This window comes from Melospiza melodia, chromosome 21 (genome assembly GCF_035770615.1).
Source record: "Melospiza melodia melodia isolate bMelMel2 chromosome 21, bMelMel2.pri, whole genome shotgun sequence".
Classification (NCBI taxonomy): domain Eukaryota; kingdom Metazoa; phylum Chordata; class Aves; order Passeriformes; family Passerellidae; genus Melospiza; species Melospiza melodia.
The window spans coordinates 12,109,645-12,130,030 of NC_086214.1; the positions used below are offsets into that span (position 1 = coordinate 12,109,645).

The 20,386-nt window shown below is 42.8% G+C and overlaps 2 protein-coding genes across 3 annotated transcripts in view; both read left to right on the plus strand.

The window, feature by feature from the left end:
* Window positions 1–4,455, plus strand: part of MED13 (mediator complex subunit 13) — a 57,070-nt gene extending 52,615 nt beyond the window's left edge. For both annotated transcript variants that reach the window (XM_063174104.1, XM_063174105.1), the window contains one exon: window positions 229–4,455. In XM_063174104.1, coding sequence (XP_063030174.1) covers window positions 229–361 — 133 coding nt within the window. In that variant the 3' untranslated portion in view covers window positions 362–4,455. The remainder of the gene's footprint in view (window positions 1–228) is intronic.
* A 138-nt stretch (window positions 4,456–4,593) lies between these two features.
* INTS2 (integrator complex subunit 2) lies at window positions 4,594–19,915 on the plus strand. Its single transcript, XM_063173733.1, has 24 exons — window positions 4,594–4,920; window positions 5,357–5,495; window positions 6,148–6,250; window positions 6,410–6,523; window positions 7,210–7,340; window positions 7,422–7,595; window positions 8,035–8,261; window positions 8,778–8,903; window positions 9,447–9,518; window positions 9,620–9,734; window positions 10,332–10,400; window positions 10,546–10,680; window positions 11,056–11,232; window positions 11,462–11,570; window positions 12,255–12,359; window positions 12,803–12,967; window positions 13,118–13,319; window positions 13,840–13,965; window positions 14,533–14,722; window positions 15,545–15,805; window positions 16,765–16,872; window positions 17,392–17,497; window positions 17,653–17,829; window positions 18,650–19,915. The coding sequence occupies exons 1-24, from the start codon at window positions 4,628–4,630 to the stop codon at window positions 18,817–18,819; spliced, it is 3,594 nt and encodes a 1,197-aa protein (XP_063029803.1). The 5' UTR covers window positions 4,594–4,627; the 3' UTR covers window positions 18,820–19,915.
* Window positions 19,916–20,386: the final 471 nt, after the last annotated feature.

Genomic DNA, 20,386 nt, shown 5'->3' on the forward strand with positions numbered 1-20,386 from the left:
GTGAACCTCTTGGTATGAATTAAGAATAGGCAATTACAATGATAGTTTTCCACCAAAAGCAAGTTTAGCTCTGAACTGCTGTAATAATTTGGAAGACATATAATTTCTGAGTGTTGGCAAACCTATTTTATGTTTTTGATGCCAAGGAAGCTGGATTCTAGTAAATTAGGGCTGTAAAATCCTGGTGAGAAAATGTGCTGGCCTGACAGAAGGCTGTTTGTTTTTCAGGTTTGTTCTGGAACAGTACAATGCACTCTCCTGGCTAACCTGTGATCCTGCAACCCAGGACAGACGGTCATGTCTCCCAATTCATTTTGTGGTGCTGAATCAGTTGTATAACTTTATCATGAATATGCTGTGATCTTCATCTGAATTTTGCAAGACAAAAATGAGGAAAAGGGATATTTCACTGCAGGACTAAGTTATAATTCTTCTCAGTGCAAGATGTTTGTGATGGGGTATGAATCTTGTTACTTCCAGCAAATATTGTTCTGACTTGTGAGAGGGGCACCCATCTTGCTGTCCTTGAGTCACTGACTATGGGGGACGCTTCAGAATGATGATCAGAAAGTGTATTATAACGTTTTTAGTAGCAAAATTAACCATTTTCCCCAGCCACAGTATTTGTGAAGAGTAATGAGCCATAGTACCCAGTCATGGTTAATGAATTTTAAAAGCATGGAGATGAGAAGAAACATGAGGAACAATTAAGTTTCAACCTATGGCTTCAGAACATCAAGATGTTCTTGTATTGGATTATAGTACTTAGTATTCAAAAATGCCTGCATCTCTTATTTATTGTAAGTTTTTAAATGTATAAATTGTCTTATATTTCTTAACCTCTTTTATAAAAATTTTCCTAGAAGGTTTATACTGCCTTCTTGCTTTAAAGCAATTGGTCTAAAATATATGTAATCGTCTTAATTAAAAGTTGCAGTAGGTTGCTTTTAGAGTATTATTTTTTTGTAAGGGGTGGGTGGGGACAGTAAATTTGTATTGTCTTGATGTACAGTTTAATGGGGATAGAGGGGTTAATGTCCATACCATTGTGTGTGGGGGATTTACAGCTAAGCTGTAGTTGCAGAGTACATGTACAGTAATGAAGTTCACTGTGTTTATATAAATTGAAAAGGTACCGGGTCTTACAGCATTTTATATCACACCTTTCCAGAGTAACAATGGCAATATATAAGTGATATTGTAGGTGGTTTAACTTGTAGTGAGAATAACATGAATAAACTCTTCAGTTGAAGTTTGTGTTATGGTTCAGGGCTGTGGCTAGATTCTCAGATCCACTTCCAGGACATGAGTTTTAATATCACAAGAACATCTCTTGTGCATTGTTGCTCCCTGGATATTCTTGGCACTGTGCTCACTGCATTGTTCGCTTCCACTTTTGTGATAAAATGCCAATCTGAGGCAGAACACACAGAAAACTCTGACCTTATCCAAAGTCTCCTGCCAGGCTGAGATTTAGCCCAGCTCTAGCCATTTTACAAATGCAAAAATAGTCAATCTTGACTTTAAGATTGGTGTGTGTTTAACTAAAATGTGGTGTATATAGATTCTCAGTGAATTCTGGTATTCAGATTTTATTCCACTAGTAAAAAAACAGCACGAAACCCTGAACATTTTCCTTTTCCATGTATTTTTGGCACTGTGGTGAAGGTCCCAAGTATCAGTGCATGGCCTTCCCCATATCCCATTTTCAGGCTCTGGCTGGGGCATGTGCCAAGGAGGCTTTGCCCTCCCCAAGGAAGGGACTGACAAACCACAAGGCTTTCCTAAACGTCCCCCTCTATCTACAGTCACCATTTTTTCTCAGTAGTTTCCTTCCTTTTTTTCTAGCACATGCCAAATGTCTGTGGCTGCTCTAAAATAGCCCCTACGGGTGCTGAAGAGCAGCTGCAGATGCTTTTTGTGGGTTCCTTATCTGACTGCCAGATGAAAAACTGAACTCCTGCAGCGCTCCCAGGAGCCTGTCACGATAACCCAAGTCCTGGGTCTTAATATTGTCTGTCTCGCTGGTTTAAACCTGTAAAGGAGCAACTTTTAAGATCCATTTGTGCACCTGCTGTTAACCCCTCTACAAGGAAGAATTTGCTTGCATTTACCAAACTTACTGTGCTCATGAAAATCTCGTTTTGTAAATGCAAAAGACCTGCCTGAGGTGATTTTTTTTTTTCGTATGAACAGTCTCACTGAATCGTGTACATACAATATTAGCAACTTTTTTGGTTTTGTATAAAGAAGTTGTACAATTGGTGATGAGAATTTTCAGTCATTTCTTCAGAACAACATGAGTGCAATCAGAAGTCAGCATATTTTGATAAATAGAGTAAAAAACTGGGTCTGTCCATGACTTTATCTCGGTAATGCACCGCAGATTAAATGGCACATTGTCTTACAGAAGGGTTTTCTCATTTGGTTGGCATTTTTGACATGGAAAAGTGCTCCTAAAACTGGAATTTTCAAAGTGTATGTCCTTTTTCTTTTGAGCTTTGTCGCTAAGTGGTCATTTCTAACCCGGCTCAGTTAACCAAGCTCCAAGGGCTGGGTTTTGGTGTGGCTTTGTTTTGTGTTCAATCTGAACTTGTATTCCTAAAGGTAAGTGAATCAGCTGCCTGAACGTTGGTGTAACTGTATTCTGTTACCTGGACCAGCCTTCCCTGTGAAACTCCTACTGTGAAAGCTGCCAGTCTCCCACTCCTCCCCCCCATCAAATGCAATTAAAGTAAATTATAATATTATAACCACTATAAAAGACTAGAAGGGCCATTTCTGGAGTGATAGTCACAGCCGGCAATGTACATATCAAACCTGCCAGCACCATGGAGCCAACTATTATATTGGGCATAGTTTTTTTGTTAGCTACTTTCATTTAACTATTTTAAGTGCACATAATAGCTGGTTTATAAATAAAATTGTCAGAATCCAATAAGTCGAGGTTGTTTAGCAAGTACAAGCTTAAGTAGTTGAAAATTTCAGCTACAGATTTTCAAAACGGCCTTGCAAGAAACTGTTGTTCCTGTCAGTGCTTTAAGTAGCTGTGGAGGTTTATCTCTTTCAAGGAAAGAAGAAGCTGAGATCCTTTCATTCCAATTAAAAATACATATTTTAACCCAGATATTACTGCATTTAAGCCTTTTAGTCACATTTGATTCACTACTATTTGGATTTGGTTTCTGAAAACCCTGTTGCTAAGACCAGCAAGGCCACCAGCTGTACTTGTAACAACCCTCACATTTTAAAAGGAGCTGTAACATTTAGATCTTTCTAACATTCTCTGAAATAATTAAAGATAAATGGATTTATATTTAAATCCTCAGCTATGTTCTTACTTAGCTGTCAGTTATGGCGCAGATTATTGTATTTCTATATTTACCTCTGATGGTAATTTTAACTTTGTGTGTTGCTATGAAGACTTGCCGATGTCTTTAATCAAGCACTATTTGTTAATACTGTAATATCAAAATATTATGTTGCATTATTTTAAAGCTTTCAAGAATAAGAGTAAAACATTTTAAAAAAATGCTATTGCACCATATAATTTGCTGCACAACAGTACGGCACCGCATATCAGTCTGTTGGGATAGTAATGCTGCATCAACCTTGTTTTCATCTGGGTTTCATTGGAGAATTCATTCATGGGTGACATTGTACACGTTACTGTCTCGCAACCTCCAGCTGGGAAGGTGATTTTGTTTGTTTTATTTAATTTTTTTTTTAAAGTAAAGGGCCCAGGACTATGCTTCATACTTAAAGGGTTTTTTTACTATTATTTGTGGGTGTACTTTTTATTTTCAGTGGAGTAAAGCTTAATTTACAGTAAAACTGGATTTGGGACCTACCACAATCCTCAGGGTCACTTTTTCAGGATGCTACTCATCGAGCTTTAGGTTTTTCCGAGTCAACTGGACGTGAGGACCTTGCCGAGCGCTGCCTTGGGCTTGTGATGGACATGGCGCCCCTCAGCACGGCCGGACACAGCGGGAGCCGCTCCCGCGCCCTCAGGGCACGGCTGGACACACCGGGGAGCCGCTCCGCCACCCCGCTGCCATGGCTGGACACACGGGCAATCCCAACACCGCAGCTGGACACACCGGGGAGCTGCTCCGACACCGCGCTGGACAGGTCCGGGAGCTGCTTCAACGCCGCTCTAGCGTGGCTGGATAGGTCAGGGAGCCGCTCCCGCCGCCCTCAGGCACGGCTGGACGTGCCCGGGAGCCTCGCACAGCCGCCGCCACGTGCCCTCGGCCGAGCCGCCGCCGCATTCATCGTGACAAAACACAGCAACAAAAAGCGATTTAAGGAACAAACACTATTTCTGCCGAATGCCATAAACACTGAGTTGTACAAATTGTGATCGAGGAAATGAAGAAAAAAAAAAAAAGGTTTATACTTTTTAAAAAAACAAAAAAATTCAAATGGAATAAATTATTCATGAAGCCTTGATTGTGCTGTGGGTTTATTGAGGGGGCGGGCAGGGCCTCCCGCCTCTCCCTTTCCGCCCCTCAGCCCTCCCCGCCCCTCGGCCCTCCCGCCGTGACGTCACTTCCCGCTTCCCCCGGTAGTGGCGGCGGCGGCGGGTGGGCGCGGGGGCCGTGAGGGAGCCGCTGCCGCCGCCATGTCCGAGTGCTCGGCGCTGCAGTTCGTCAGCCCCTACGCCTTCGAGGCGATGCAGAAGGTGGACGTGGTGCGCCTGGCCGCGCTGAGCGACCCCGAGCTGCGGCTGCTGCTGCCCTGCCTCGTGCGCATGGCGCTGTGCGCGCCCGCCGACCAGAGCCAGAGCTGGGCGCAGGACAAGAAGCTGATCCTGCGGCTGCTCTCGGGGGTCGAGGCGGTCAATTCCATCGTGGCGCTGCTCTCCGTGGACTTCCACGCCCTGGAGCAGGACGCCAGCAAGGAGCAGCAGCTCCGGTAAGGCGGAGAGCGGGGATCTGTGGCGGAAGCGCTGTGTGGCTGTTCCAGCTGTTCCAGCTGTTGCAGCGCCGGACAGACCCGGCCATTCGTGTCCCTCGATGCTCTCTAGGAAAGCCCCGGGGTTTGTTGTGTGTGCTGGGATCTGCGGAGCTGTGGGAGGCACTGGGGGAGCTGCCCCGGCAGGGGAGGGCTGGGATGGCTCTGTGGGATGAAGGGACAGCTCAGACGGATGCGCTCTCCTGACTCTCTGTGCTGCTGGGGAATAGAAGCACTTGAAACTTCGATAATGTACTGAATTAGCTTTCTTGTACTGCAATTACAACAGTCTTTAAAGGATAGAAGAGATCCCTAGGGAACTGGTGCATCCTTTAACCAGAAGCATTTCTGTCTTTGCGGAAACGTTTAACACTTGTTGTTTTGAATTGTGTGCCAGGCACAAGCTGGGAGGTGGCAGTGGGGAAAGCATCTTGGTGTCACAGCTGCAGCACGGGCTGACGCTGGAATTTGAGCACAGTGATTCTCCTCGGCGGCTCCGGCTGGTGCTCAGCGAGTTGCTGGCCATTATGAACAAGGTGAACTTTCCCATAGGTGGATATTTGTGAGATTTAGGTTCCTCTCTGGAATGGCTGACACACTGGTGTGCTTCTGGTGCTGCTGCTTCTTCTCCTTACATGCTGTATCGAGATTCAGTCTCAGTCTGATTGAACAGTGGCTTGTGCTTAAACTCTTTGTGACTTCCTAAGGAAGTCTTTGCTGATGTTAGAGAGACTCTATAATATAGAGATCTGTACTCACGCATAATGTGATTTGGTGATCTGTCAGTGCAGAAATAATTTGGAAATGAAGTGCTGACTTTTCTCCATCCCATTCTTTGCCCCTACTGTGGTATTAACCACAGTATGGTGGTTAATACCCTAGTGTGGTATTAACCATCATATTTCTCTTCCCCCACTTCCTCCTTACCAAACATTTTGTTTTCCTTGGGTAAACTTAGAATGTCAGTGGGCTGTTTTTCTTTCTTCTGAAAAGAAGCAATGGTACCATCTGTGTTGAAGTATTTCCAGTAGTAAATATTTCTTATTCTACAAACTTTTCCTGCTTGTTCTGTGTTGATAGCTTTATGGCTTTGTCAGTTTTTAATCTACTAAAGATGCTGAATTTAAAACAGATTTAGACAAATTGCTCCATAAAACCTGTTCACTGATGATAAATGTTCTCTCGCAGGTGTCAGAATCAAATGGTGAATTTTTCCTCAAATCTTCTGAGCTCTTTGAGAGTCCTGTGTACCTGGAGGAGGCAGCAGATGTTCTCTGCATTTTGCAAGCAGGTGTGTTTCTGTACTTATGGTGTTTTCTGACCTCTCACAAATGTAACAGAGCAATTTCGGAGCTGCTGTGGCAGATGTAAGGTTAATGTAAGCTCTTGGAAACAGGGTTTTTGTTTCCCAGTGAAACATTGTGACCTTCAGCACCCTCTTTCCATGCAGAGCTGCCATCACTGTTGCCAATAGTGGATGTGGCTGAGGCTCTGCTGCACGTTAAGAACGGAGCCTGGTTCCTTTGCCTGCTGGTGGCCAATGTCCCTGACAGCTTCAATGAGGGTGAGTTACAGCTTCTCCTCCAGCTTTTGAAGTGATTTCTACCAGTGTGGATAATTCTGGGCTAAACCATGAGTTGTACAGATTTGAATGCTGGGTGCTGCCACCAGGGCATGTTCAGTCCCATTTTTTGCAGGCCAAAAATGCTGTCTGTCACAGACATCTTTTATGAAAAATTCTTTTCCTTAGGATTTTTTTCTCCTGAGAAGCCTCAAAAACAAAATCTAAACAATGGTTATCTGCTGCTGTGGAATGCAACAGGTGCATCTGTGATTGGTCTCGTGTGGTTGTTTCTAATTAATGGCCAGTTACAGTCAGCTGGCTTGGACTCTGTCTGAGACACAAGTTTTTGTTACTCATTCTTTCTTATTCTATTCTTAGCTAGCCTTCTGATGAAATCCTTTCTTCTATTCTTTTAGTATAGTTTTAATGTAATATATATCATAAAATAATAAATCAGCCTTCTGAAACACGGAGTCAGATTCTCATCGCTTCCCTCATCCTCAGACCCCTGGGAACACTGTCACATGTCCCAGCTTTTCATCTGTAGGTCCCTCTTACAAAGGCTGATTGGGCAGGGGCTGAGAACCTCCTCTGTCCCTGCTAACAGGGATTTAGATGCCACTGAGACAGGTGACAATTTGAGTTGGGGAGGGCAGATTTCCTCAGAGGTGCTGTTGGCTTTTTAGTGTGCCGGGGTTTGATAAAGAACGGCGAGCGGCAGGACGAGGAGAGCGTCGGCGGCCGGCGCAGGACGGAGGCTCTGCGGCACCTGTGCAAGATGAACCCTTCCCAAGCCCTCAGGGTGCGGGGCATGGTGGTGAGTCTCTCATCAGAATCCCAAAAACCTTCCTGAAGCTTCCAACCCAGCAAAGATGACTGAGCCTGGGTGTTTTATCAGGTGGAGGAGTGTCACCTGCCAGGTCTTGGTGTGGCTCTGACCTTGGATCACACCAAGAACGAATCCTCAGATGATGGAGTGAGTGACCTGGTGTGTTTTGTGAGTGGTTTGCTGCTCGGAACAAACGCAAAGGTTCGGACGTGGTTTGGAACTTTCATCCGAAATGGACAACAGGTAAGAAAATCTTTGAGTATTCTGCTTTTAAAGAAATATTCTTGTAGCTTGATGTAACTCATCTGGACATGTGCTGCAGATTTGTCTGAATGCACAGAAATCCTGTTGTATGTCTTGGAGAAACCTTTACAAGGCAATCTCTGCTTATGAGGCTCTCCATAAATAATGTCCCTGAAGGCAGCAGCTATTTGGGTGTTCCCCTGAGAGGTTTTTAGGCCTGGAAACCAGGGAATTGTAAGGTTGTAGTATTTGCCTGATAAAAATGTTCATTCTCAGTGTTCACAGTGGGAAGATGCTCAGGTGACATAGCTAAAGCTCAGAACTGAAAACTATATTTAAAAAAAATAACCCTCTTCCTTTGACTATGAAAACTCTTACATAACACATTGTTTGTTGGGCTGAATTTGACATTGTCCTCATCTCTTAACCTCTCACACAGAGAAAAAGAGATAACATCAGCTCTGTGCTGTGGCAGATGAGGAGGCAGCTGCTGCTGGAGCTGATGGGGATCCTGCCCACGGTGCGCAGCACGCACATCGTGGAGGAGGCGGAGGCCGACACGGAGCCCAACGTGTCCGTGTACTCGGGGCTCAAGGAGGAGCACGTGGTGAAGGCCAGCGCCCTGCTGCGCCTCTACTGTGCCCTCATGGGCATTGCTGGCCTCAAGTAAGGAGCCTTGGCATGCTCTGGGGCTTTGTTCATGTCATGGCTGTGAGGGCTTTGGGCTTTCTGTCATAATGCCGCTGTGTCCTCAAAACTTGTGACAGCACTCACCAATTTCTCTGTTGCTGCAAAATCACTTCTGCAGACTTGTTAAGAGAACTCGAAACCCACATGGCTGGGGCAGTGTAGAGTTATCAGCTGTTTTCTCTTCTAGCAACATACATTGCATGGCTTTTGAATTTATTCCTTTGCTTTCGCTTTTTAGAGAGTTTTGATGTAGCATCTTTATGCATTGTTAGTTTTAATTTAAGTAGTTTGTACCAGTAGACAAGATTATATCCTGGGGAAGTTTCCTCACTGTTGTCTCATAACAGAGATTTTTATCTCTGTTAAGTTCAGAGCAAATTACCACCTTGACAGATTGAATAGCAGGGAAAATTGAATTTTAACCATTGTGTGAGACTGGGAATCTCTTCCCTGTTCAGTGCCCAGCTTTGTTTTGTTCTGTGTCCTGCCCAGGCCCACGGATGAGGAGGCTGAGCAGCTCCTGCAGCTGATGACGAGCCGCCCTCCCGCCACCCCAGCCGGCGTGCGCTTCGTGTCCCTGTCCTTCTGCATGCTCCTGGCCTTCTCCACGCTGGTCAGGTACTGTCAGTGCAGCAGGAGCTTTGCAAGATCTCACTGGTTTAGCACCAGAGCTGCACATTCCCCCTAATGCTTTATAAAATCTCTTTATGTTGATTTTTCTCACCCTGTGGTTGGTGAATGGATATTTCACTCTTGTTTTATACCAAGTCTTTTCAGAGGTGAGCATTAGCATGAGCTTAGTGTGAGTGGTTTTTTGAAGGCTGAAGTAGGCCTGACTTGTTCACTTTTCCATGGAACAGGTTCATGGCTAAGTTCCTTAGAGAGAAGCAGTGCAGATAATTCAGGGTGTAGCTTTCTCTTGGGTGCATTCCAAAAAGGAAGTTGCCTGACAGTTGGACTGACCTTTGTGCCAAATATCACTTCTTATCAGCACGTGGATGCTGAAGTGAAAGTGACAAAAAGTCTCCTGGTGTAAGGTTCCTCAAACTGTACAAACAGTACAGTTCCTGTACTTGCAGGTACTACCACTACCTGCAAGTGATAGTAAAACTGGCACTGGTTCTCTGGGAAAAGGATCTATTATGGATTTCCTTTCTGCAGCACCCCAGAGCAGGAGCAGCTCATGGTGATGTGGCTCAGCTGGATGATAAAGGAAGAAGCCTACTTTGAAAGGTGAGAGCAGGCTGGATTTCTTTTAGTGATTCCAGTAATCTCACATTTATTTATGTCCTGTTTACTTACGTCCTGTATTTCTTCCTCTTTGTTTTCCTCAGCATTTCTGGTGTGTCTGCTTCCTTTGGAGAGATGCTGCTCTTGGTAGCCATGTACTTCCACAGCAACCAGCTCAGTGCCATCATTGATTTGGTCTGCTCCACCTTGGGAATGAAGGTAAATCCTGAACTATTTCTAACCTGTACATTTGTCTCTTAAAATCAGATTTTTACTTTTGATATAAAGAGCTTTTGTTTTGCTAATATACCTAAAGTAAATATAACCTGAAAAATGAGTTAATTAATCTGGAAGAACACTCAGATGTGCATAGCTCTTGATACAGAGGAACATGGTGATAAAAGAATCTTCAAAAAGTGATGTCCTGTTGAAATCATTATTTCCGAGAAATGAACTTTTTAGAAGACTGACTGAAGTGTTTTCCAAATTGAGCTGCAAAGTTTTTATTTTAAATAGTTAAAAGAAAAATCTATACTTGTAAAAATTAATTTCAGTAAATTACTAAAGGGGATTTGCCAACAATTCACTATTGTGAAAGAATGTCTCACCAGATGTAAAAGCTGGCGAGGGAGATTTTAGGGCAAGGAAGACATTGGGTGGTTAACTTGTGACATTGGAAAATATTTCTGTTTGACATTTGATACAGATGTGATTTGACTGGGATACCAGGAAAACCAAGTTTTAAAAGGCTAAAAGTTAACAGTAGTTATAAGAAAGATAGAACTTGCAATTCTAAGTACTTCATGTGAATTTCAGATTGTTATTAAGCCCAGCTCACTGAGCAGAATGAAAACAATCTTCACACAGGAGATTTTCACTGAACAGGTATTTTCAACCTAGGGATTTTTTTTCCTCCTTTGCCCTTTCCTTTCCCTTTGGGATATTCCCCAAAAATGAGATGCCAGTCAGGGCTGTGTGACTCGGTCACCTTGTGCTGAGTGGTTTTTGTGCTCTCTGTCTCTCCCTGCAGGTGGTCACAGCCCATGCTGTCCGTGTGCCTGTGACAGGCAGCCTCAGTGCCAACATCACTGGCTTTTTGCCCATCCACTGCATTTACCAGCTCCTAAAGAGCCGTTCCTTCACCAAGCACAAAGTGTCCATTAAGGTACCACCTTTGTCTTGTACCACCTTCTGTTCATAATTCTGAGTGCTGATGAGGTTTTGCAGGCTGGTTGACTTAGAGGAGCAGAATTCTTGATGAATCTTGTACCTTCCTATCATGTAATTTAAGAATGAACTGTTTTTTAGAGTTGGGTGCCCATTTTTAGCTCTGCAATCCGGAGACCACTGCTTAAAGAAGTTAAAAACAATAAATCTCTCTCCCCCATCTGTGTTTAATCATAGTCAGAATGATTTCCAGCCAGGACAAGTTCTATTTGTGAATCAGGGTCCAGGACACAGAGTTTATGACCAGTTCAGAACTGGTTTTACACTTTCCAAAGTCAAAGGCTCTGCTCAGTCATGGGCTGTTCTCTTGCAGGACTGGATCTACCGGCAGCTCTGTGAAACCACCACCCCCCTGCACCCTCAGCTGCTGCCCCTCATTGATGTCTACATCAACTCCATCCTCACTCCTGCATCTAAATCTAACCCAGAGGCCACCAACCAGCCTGTCACAGAGCAGGAGATCCTCAATGTTTTCCAAGGACTCTCTGGGGTAATCATCTTGTTTGGATTTTTCTTGTACTTTATGGGGATGTGGTTTGTGTTAAATTGCTTCACTTTTTGCTTTCACTGCCTGTAAACTCCCTCCTGCTACTGTGACAATCATATATTTTGAAGTGACTCTTGTTACTCAGATATTCACCATATTTGTGGGTGAATCCGTATTTTTCTTGCCAAGAATCAGGAATGCCACCTGACCTTTGTGTGTGGTTTATGTGCAGGGAGAAAATGCTCGTTCCACGCAGCGCTTCAGCATCACCACACAGCTGCTCGTGCTCTACTACGTCCTGTCCTATGAGGAGGCACTGCTGGCCAACACAAAGATCCTGGGTAAATGTGGGAGCATCAGGGAGACAGATTAACTGAAAATTAGGTGCAAAGAGGGGAATAATTCATGCTGCTGTCAGATTCAAGCACAACATAGAAAGTTCAGGTGTTTGTAGTAAATAAAACATTGCTGTAGAGATTCAGGACATAAGGTTCCTGCTAGAACTCTCTAGTGGAGTCATTTGTTTTACACATTAAGAGAGGTCCAAGCTGAGTTACTAGAAATGTTTATGAGCATCTAAGGAATGCAGTAACAATTAACAAAGACTTCATAATTATTTGAGATCTTCATTTATTCACGTGTCATCAAACGTGCAGTTTCTTTGGGTGGACAATTTTATAGTTGGTAATACTTAATGATCCCATTTTTACCTTTGAAGTGAAGACTTTAAACCAGTTCTAAAAGACCTTTGTGTATTTTATTGATGAAATTAAACTTCAGTGAAAATTCAGTGTTTGTACCTGGTGTGTGTTTTTACCAGCCCTTTTTAAGGTGCAAAACTTCCAGTATTCTCCAGTCTTTTTTCTTCATGTCTGAAGTACCATGAAATCAATTGCAGTTATTTGATATTTTCTCAAATTTACCTGGATAATATAGAGACAAGTTTTCATTATTAATCCAGTTGGGGATAGAACTGTTTTTAGCTGTAACTGCTCCATGTGGTTTCTTGTCCTGTTCCCTTGTAGCTGCAATGCAGAGAAAACCCAAGTCCTACTCCTCAGCACTGATGGACCAGATTCCAATCAAGTACCTCATCCGGCAGGCACAGGGGCTGCAGCAGGAGCTGGGAGGTAAAAACGTGTCTGAAGGTCTAAGGTGCATGGAAAGGAAGGCTGAGTGCTCTCAGCTCAGTGGCTGTTGCTTTTTTCATATCTTGCTTTCCTTTCTCTTGCTTTTAAAATCTGTCACGAGTAGCTACTGAGATTGCAGAGGTGTTTGAAGAGTCACAGTGACAGTGTGAGGAAAGCAGTTCTTTTAGAGTACATCTTACCTCCCTAGGACAGGTTTTAAGGTGGGAATTACCTGACAATGTTGAATATTCCAGGCTGAATTCAGGAGATATTTTCCAAAGGGTAACTTTTCCTCTCTGTTGGAGTATCAGGCTGTGAGCGTGCACCTCACTGAGCTGCAGCCCAGCCGTTCAGTTCAGGGCTTGAAATAAAGGGCACAGATGTGTTCAGGTACAGATGCAGCTGCTCAAATCTGAGCTGTGAATGTCCCTGATGTCCCCAAGGGTTGCACTCTGCCCTGCTGAGGCTCCTGGCCACCAACTACCCCCACCTGTGCATTGTGGATGACTGGATCTGCGAGGAGCAGATCACCGGCACCGACGCCCTGCTCAGGAGGATGCTCCTCACCAACATGGCCAAGAACCACTCTCCCAAACAGCTCCAGGAAGGTAAGGAGCTTCATTCCAAGTAAATTCCTTCCAAATGGATTGGAGTATAGTTGATTTGGGAATGTGTGATTAAACTGCATTTGTATAACCAAAATGCTTCAAATGGCAGAAGTCGTGTTTTACCCAGATCCTGTTATTTCTGTTTTCCAGCCTTTTCCATGCTGCCTGGGAATCACACCCAGCTGATGCAGATCCTGGAACATCTGACCCTTCTCTCAGCTGGAGAATTGATCCCCTATGCAGAGGTGTTGACCTCAAACATGAATCTTCTGCTGGAAGCTGGAGTCCCTCGGGGGATTCTGCAGGCTGTCAATAAACTCTGGATGGTTCTCAACACTGTCATGCCCAGGAGGTATCAAGGCTCAAAATACTGTTTGGTTTCTTGGTGCACAGAGGTGGGAGGCCCCTTTTTCTTTTAAAAATAACAGCACAGTGCCTTTAGCTGGGAGGTTGGAGCTGTGATTGAATAGAATGTGTTGGAGCTGCATTTTTTTAGTTTGTTGATATTTTGAACCTTTGCATTTAGAAGGAAGGATTTGTTCTCAGGGGAAAGGAAATCTTCAGTGTAAAATACAGGAGTATGGTTTTATAGTGTTCATTGTTTGTACTGAAATCCTGATGGAACAGGAGCTCACTTTGGTTAGAAAATGCCTTTTTTAATGAGGTGGATACTCTGCTGCAGTGAAAAGTGCTGCAAGTCCAGGGAGAGTAAGTTAACTGTATCTTGGTTGAATTCAAGGGCTGTAAACAGAGTTTTTGCTACTTGAAGGCCTAGAAAAGTATGGCTGAGTGACCAAGTGCTTGGGGAATCCCTTTTCTCATACACATTTTCTATTTAAAAGAAAAAAATAATAAAAATATTCTCATTTTAGGTTGTGGGTGATGACTGTTAATGCCCTGCAGCCTTCAGCAAAACTGGTGAGGCAGCAGAAATACACCCAGAATGATCTGATGATTGACCCCCTGATTGTGCTCAGGTGTGACCAGAGAGTGCACAGGTGAGTCTGTGCTGCTGCACAGGGAATGCTTAACACAAAGGTGTCCAACAGGAAGCTTCTGAGAGCTTCCAGCACTTCAGAACATCTTTTCAGACTAATCACAAACTAATCACCTGTGTTGTGTTAAACTTGGCCTGAGGACTGTGGGGCTGGGCCTGCTCTTCCAGCATTTCATCCTGTCCAGCTGTGTTTTCAAAACTTTGGGATTTGCACGTGGCTCATCCATTTTGGATTTAGGTGTGGGAATTTGTGGTGAAGAGGCTTTGCAGAGTGTTGGAAATGCTGCTGGTACATGGTGGTGGGTGAGGTGTAGCTGTAACACCCTCCCAGCTCCTGTGCCTGTGGTTATTCCATATTTTGGGCAGCAGTTTCTGCCTGTGGGTGCTGCTGTGGATGTGACAGAGGCAGATTTGCTTCATTTCCCAAGGGAATCTTTGCAGTACTTGGAAATTGTTCCCCCAGCTGTCAGTGGTGCCAGAGGAGGAGCTGAGGTGCCACAGCCTTTGGGATACTTTTAATTTGTTCATGGTACTGAAAAATCTTTGTTTTGCTGTGTTCCCATGTCAGGAGCCCTCCTCTGATGGATATCATTTTGCACATGTTGAATGGATATCTTCTTGCTTCCAAAGCTTACCTTAATGCTCACCTGAAGGAAACAGCAGAGCAGGACATGAGGCCATCCCAAAACAATCCAATGGGTCCAGAGGCCCCAGAAGTTACAAGGGAAGAGTTAAAAAATGCTTTGCTTGCTGCTCAGGTAAGAGGGAAGAAATGGATAATTCCATGATGTGAGGAAAAAGTGATGAGAGAGGAATGCAGAAACAGGAAATTAAAAAATGAGGCCTTTTAAATTATTTTATTTTACCAACTTCTGTTACCATGGAAAAGAAGACAGCCTTTGTATTCAGATGGTTTAATATTTTCTTCTTTCTGGTCTGAAGCAATGTGCTGATTTACTGCTTTGATAGTGGTTGTTTGTCAGGACAGATGAGTTCTGCTCACCAGCCCTTTTGCCTCGATGCGTGTGTGATCCAGAGGCTGTTTGTGGTTGGATTTGGAGCAGTGAGACAGCAATAAATGGAAATTCTTGAGTAATCCTGTTCCACAGACATCCCTTCATCCCTGGAAGAATGCCACATAGGGAGTTCCCCTTATAATACTATTTTTGAGTTAGCAGGAAGTTTTATATTTAAATTATCAGGGTGATGAATATTGTGAATTCCATGGCTCTGTGCATATTTTGGCTGCTCTGGATGCTTTAAGGGACCACTGGGTATTTATTTTGAAGCAACATGAGATTCCACTGAATTTACTCTTTTCATCTGTGATTATGATATTTTGTTAGACTTAGCCTTTATTTTTCTTTCCATCTTGATTGAGATAAACTGTTGAAGTTTTTAAAATATTCTACAGGATTTGTGGTTCTCGAGCTGAGTCATTTTCATTCTGTACTTAAAAAAATCCATAGGTAGAAATCCCAAGTACACTACAATCTTCCATTTCTTAAATTATCTTTGTTTTGGGTTTGATTTGTTTTTATTTCACTTTTTTAAGCATCATCTCTGGCTTTTCTCCCCAGGACAGTGCTGCTGTGCAGATCCTCCTGGAGATCTGCTTGCCTACAGAAGAGGAGAAGGGGCAGAGCAGCAGAGCCCAGGGTTTGCTGAGGGATGTGCAGAGCCCCCCGAGCCCTCAGGGGGCTGAGGCAGAGGAGGAGGAGGAGGAAGAGGAGGAGCAGAGCTTGCTGTGCAACCTGCGGGAGGTGCAGTGCCTGATCTGCTGCCTGCTGCACCAGATGTACATTGCTGACCCCAACATTGTCAAACTGGTGCATTTCCAGGTGTGCCTGCCCTGCCCAGGGTGGCAGAGCCAAGGGGGGAGCTCAGGGGCTGCTGGAGGTTCCTCAGGAATGATAATAATCCACTTTTGTCCTTCTGTCTGCTCCCATTTGCACTTCCTCCCTGTTGCAGTGCCTGGTTTAGTGAGATCTCTCTTGTCTCTTGGTTTAGTGAGAAGGCAGCACCCAAACTCTGCCTGCCTCCCCCCCTTTGTGCCTCTGCCCCTTTCAGTTTGTCCATCTACCCCAAGGAAAACTGCCCTTGTAATCACCATGTAATGACTCATTCCACATCTTTTGTGGGTTACTTTTTTCTGGCCTTGTTTTTAAATTAATATTCCCATTATTCAAAACTAATTTGGCTTCAAATGTAAACATCTCCTTATCTTTCCTTTTTGTTTGGGCACAGTTTATCTCTTTACAATGTTGGCCCTGCAAAAGCATCTGAGCCCCTTCAAAAAGAGAATGGAAGAGGGGGAAGATCAGTAATTTCTAAAATACAAATGTGTTTTTAATGCATATTAAGTTGCTCCTTGCCAGATGGCAGACTCTTTACAAGGAGTTAATTTGCCTTGACCTGGAACTGATTAAGTGATAAAAAAGTCATTATGGGGCAATTGTGAAATGAGCAGGTTGGGGCTGATGGTGAAATTTGGAGCACAGGAAAGACACAGAAGGAAAAGGTCACTGCAGTCTGCTTTCCTCTGGGGAGTGGGGGGAGAGCTTCTATAAAAATAAATCATTGAATATTGATGATAAAGAATTGATCCAGAGCCTGGGTTTGTACCCAGTCTGCCTCTTGTTCCTTGGCATTCCAGGCCTGCTGCAAACTCTAGACAAAAGGGAATTATAAATATATTGACTTTGAAACAAAGCATTAACTCAGGTGTAATTTAAATCTGACTTGAAGCAGAATTTTCAAACACACCTGTGGCACACTGCCACACCTCTTTATCCCACAGGGTTATCCATGTGAGCTCCTGGCACTGACAGTGGCTGGGATCCCATCCATGCACATCTGCCTGGATTTCATTCCTGAGCTCATTGCCCAGCCTGAGCTGGAAAAGCAGGTACTGGGAATCACTGTGGGATGCTGGCATGGGGGAGAATAAAACAGTCACTGAAAACATCCTGTTCTGACTTGCCTGGGATGTTCAGGGAATATTTGTAGCACTTTTACATTAAATTAAAGGCCTGGCATTGAAGGTAACTGGAATTTGTTGGGTTAAAGATTCCCTGTTTCTGTACCAAACCAACTTTGTAGTTTATCTTATTTAATCCTTTCTAGTATTAACTTACTGCTGAGGTTAAAACTAGAGTGTGTCAGACCTAAATATCTTCTGCAAGGGTTGTGTTGCCCATTGTGTGTTGCTTTATTGCCCATTATTGTTGGAGCAATAGTTCTAGGGGAGATTTTGAAGCACTGATTAATGTTAAATATGTGTGGGTTGTTTTTCTTCATACCAGCAGAAAAATAACAACTATTGTTTCCTTCATGGTGAAAGAGGGAATATTTACTTACTGTTAAGTGTGGTGAAGAGCTTTGGTTAGAAGTTGTATAACCTCATTGTTTTTGTCTCCTTTGGCAGATCTTTGCCATCCAGCTGCTCTCCTACCTGTGCATCCAGTATGCCCTGCCCAAATCCCTCAGCGTGGCTCGCTTGGCCATCAACGTGATGGGGACTCTGCTCACAGGTACCACCCCAAAATCCACCTCTGGGGGGCCAGCAGGATTTCTCTGGGCTGAATGCAGTTTTCTCTGTCTAACTGCTATTGTAAAAGTGACAATTCTTGATTGGATTTTATAATAATTTATTTTTACTCCTGCATTTCCTCCTCCTCCCTGGCAGTCCTGACCCAGTCCAAGCGTTACATGTTCTTCATGCCCACCCTGCCCTGCCTGGTGTCCTTCTGCCAGGCCTTTCCTCCCCTCTATGAGGACATCATGTCCCTGCTGATCCAGATTGGACAAGTTTGTGCCTCTGATGTTGCCACACAGACCCGAGACTTCGACCCCATCATCACCCGTAAGTCACAGACTCAGCACCCCAAAGGGGCCAGGCACAGGGAGATGAGACAGAAATGTGGTGCTGCTGTGATAATTTACTTAATTACTGACTTAATTTACTTCATTATTTACTTAAATGTTGTGGTGTTGTGATAATTTACTTGTGGGGAGTTCTGGAAGGAATTTGAGATGGGATTTGTGGATTGGTTTTGATGGTGTGGTTTATTTTTTTGTCTTTGTTATAGGAAGGGTGAGTTCAGTTTATATCATTATTGTATGGTTTAAAAGGTCACAAGACCTTTAGTTACAAGGCTTTTTAAGGAGTTATTGATGAATAAAGTATTGTTAATAAGGATATTTATGTTTTTGACTCAGTCTTTAAATATTTAGTCTTATGGACTCAGTGTAAGGTTTTTAGCTAATTATGATATATAAACTTAAGAGTTTATGCATTACAATAGATATATATCATATGCATTTTAAACTTGTTTATTTTTGTAACTACTTTTATTTTTTCTATATTTTAAACTTTAAAATTAAACTTTTTTTTACTTAGTTTAACATGGTTTTGCTGTAAACTATAAATTCTTATTCTTGCTTCTAGTACTTAATTTTGGAAGCTTTTTCTAAAGTTTCAGATCAAATCTTGTGTTTAATTCTAAACTTCAGCTTACAAACCTAAAGTTCTGAGGGTTCTCTGTGTTTCACATTTCATGGTGTCTCTGGAAATAACCAGAGCATGGGATGGTGCTGGCTCAGCTTTGCAATCTTCTGTTTGTGTTATAGCTGGAAAGAGCAATTCTCAATATTTGTCTTATTTTTCCTGCTGCATTTTCCAGGTCTCCAGCAGCTGAAGGAGAAGCCACACGATTTCTCAGGGTTCTGTAAAGATTCCTCCAGCAAAAGCTGCTCCAGGGACTCTGCAAGCCTGGACCCTGATGTGCAGCTGTGCCAGTGTGTGGAGAACACCATCATCGAAATCATTAACATGAGTGTCAGTGGCATTTAGGGAAAAAAACCCCAGGCAAGTTGTCCTGTAGTTTTTCCCACTCTTTATGGTGCCTAAATTTGGAAAAAGCTGTGAAAGTGGGCTGAGGAGCTGGAGCAAAGTCCACAATTTTCATTCCTTGATTGAGTCACGGCTGAGGAGAAAATCTCTTCAACCGGATTTGGTGAGAACTTCTGAGGCTGAAGGGATCAGGGAATAATTTCCAGGGAAAAAGTGATTTTCAGGCTTGCTCAGCTCCTGAAGTGGCACAGCAACACACCTGGAAGGGTTTTAGAACACTGAAATATTTCTTTTGTTGGGCAAACAGCAAAATGATGGCTGAGAAAAATTGGAGATTGAAATTTGCCTGAGGTAAATGAGCTCCTGCTGCTACAGGGCCTTGCAGAGCAAGCTGGAATAAAGTGCTCCAGGAAATACTTGAAAAAGTGGTGTCAAAAACCTGCACCTTCACACTGAGCTCTCAGAAAATGAGGAAATTTATTTCTGTGTCAAACCATTGCTCAGAGCTTCAGTTCATGAAATCAGGAGCTTCATTCAAAGATCAACCAGGCTTCACTGAGGGTTTGAAACTGGTCTAAAAGTTCATTTAAAAGGAAAAAAGTGCTGATAGTAAAGATGAGCCATAGAAATGGGATTTTAAAGAATACAGCTCAGATGGTTTTGTGGTTTTTAACTTAAAAAAAAAAAAAAAAGATGAAAAAGACTTGAGGGAATGAGTGCAGAGCTGTCATCAGGAGAAGATTGAAAAGAGAAATGGATGCTGAGGGTGGCTGTGCAGAGGGACAGCAGGGACAGGTTTCAGCTGTGCCAAAGCAACTCCAAGGCCAAATCCTTTCTGCTCCATGGGGTTGGTTGTTCTTTTGTGTGCAAGGCTGGAATTCCCTCATGGGAATGTGGGAAAGCCCCGTGGGTTTGTGTTCCAGGGTTCCTGCTGTGACACCCCCGTCACCATCTGCCTACCGAGTGTATTTTTGTCATCTTTATGTAAATTATGTAAATAATTGAAATGTATGTATTTTTTTTCTCCTCGGTTCCAAGTGTAATTTTATATCCTGTAGTGGTATTTAAATAAAAAAAAACCCAAAAAACAACAACAGCAGTATGACTGAAGTTCAAAGGGGTTTTCTGTTTTGCTTTTAAGTTTCCAGGTTCATCCCAAATTTCACCTGAGGGAAACAACTGACAAGAACTGGAGCTGTGTGTGGCAATAATGAAAAAACACTGATTTTCCAAAATCTATTAATTTTTCCATGGTGCTTTCTGTGCACTCTGCTTAAAAGTATTAATATAATATAATATAATATAATATAATATAATATAATATAATAATATAATATAATATAATATAATATAATATAATATAATATAATATAATATAATATAATATAATATAATATAATATAATATAATATAATATAATATAATATAAACAATAATTACAATAAATATTATATTAACAAATACAATAATAGTAATAATTAATAATGTAGTATGATAAATAATGATGATACCCAATAATAAAATGCAATGCTTATAAAATATAAAACATGATAAATCTAGAACCGAA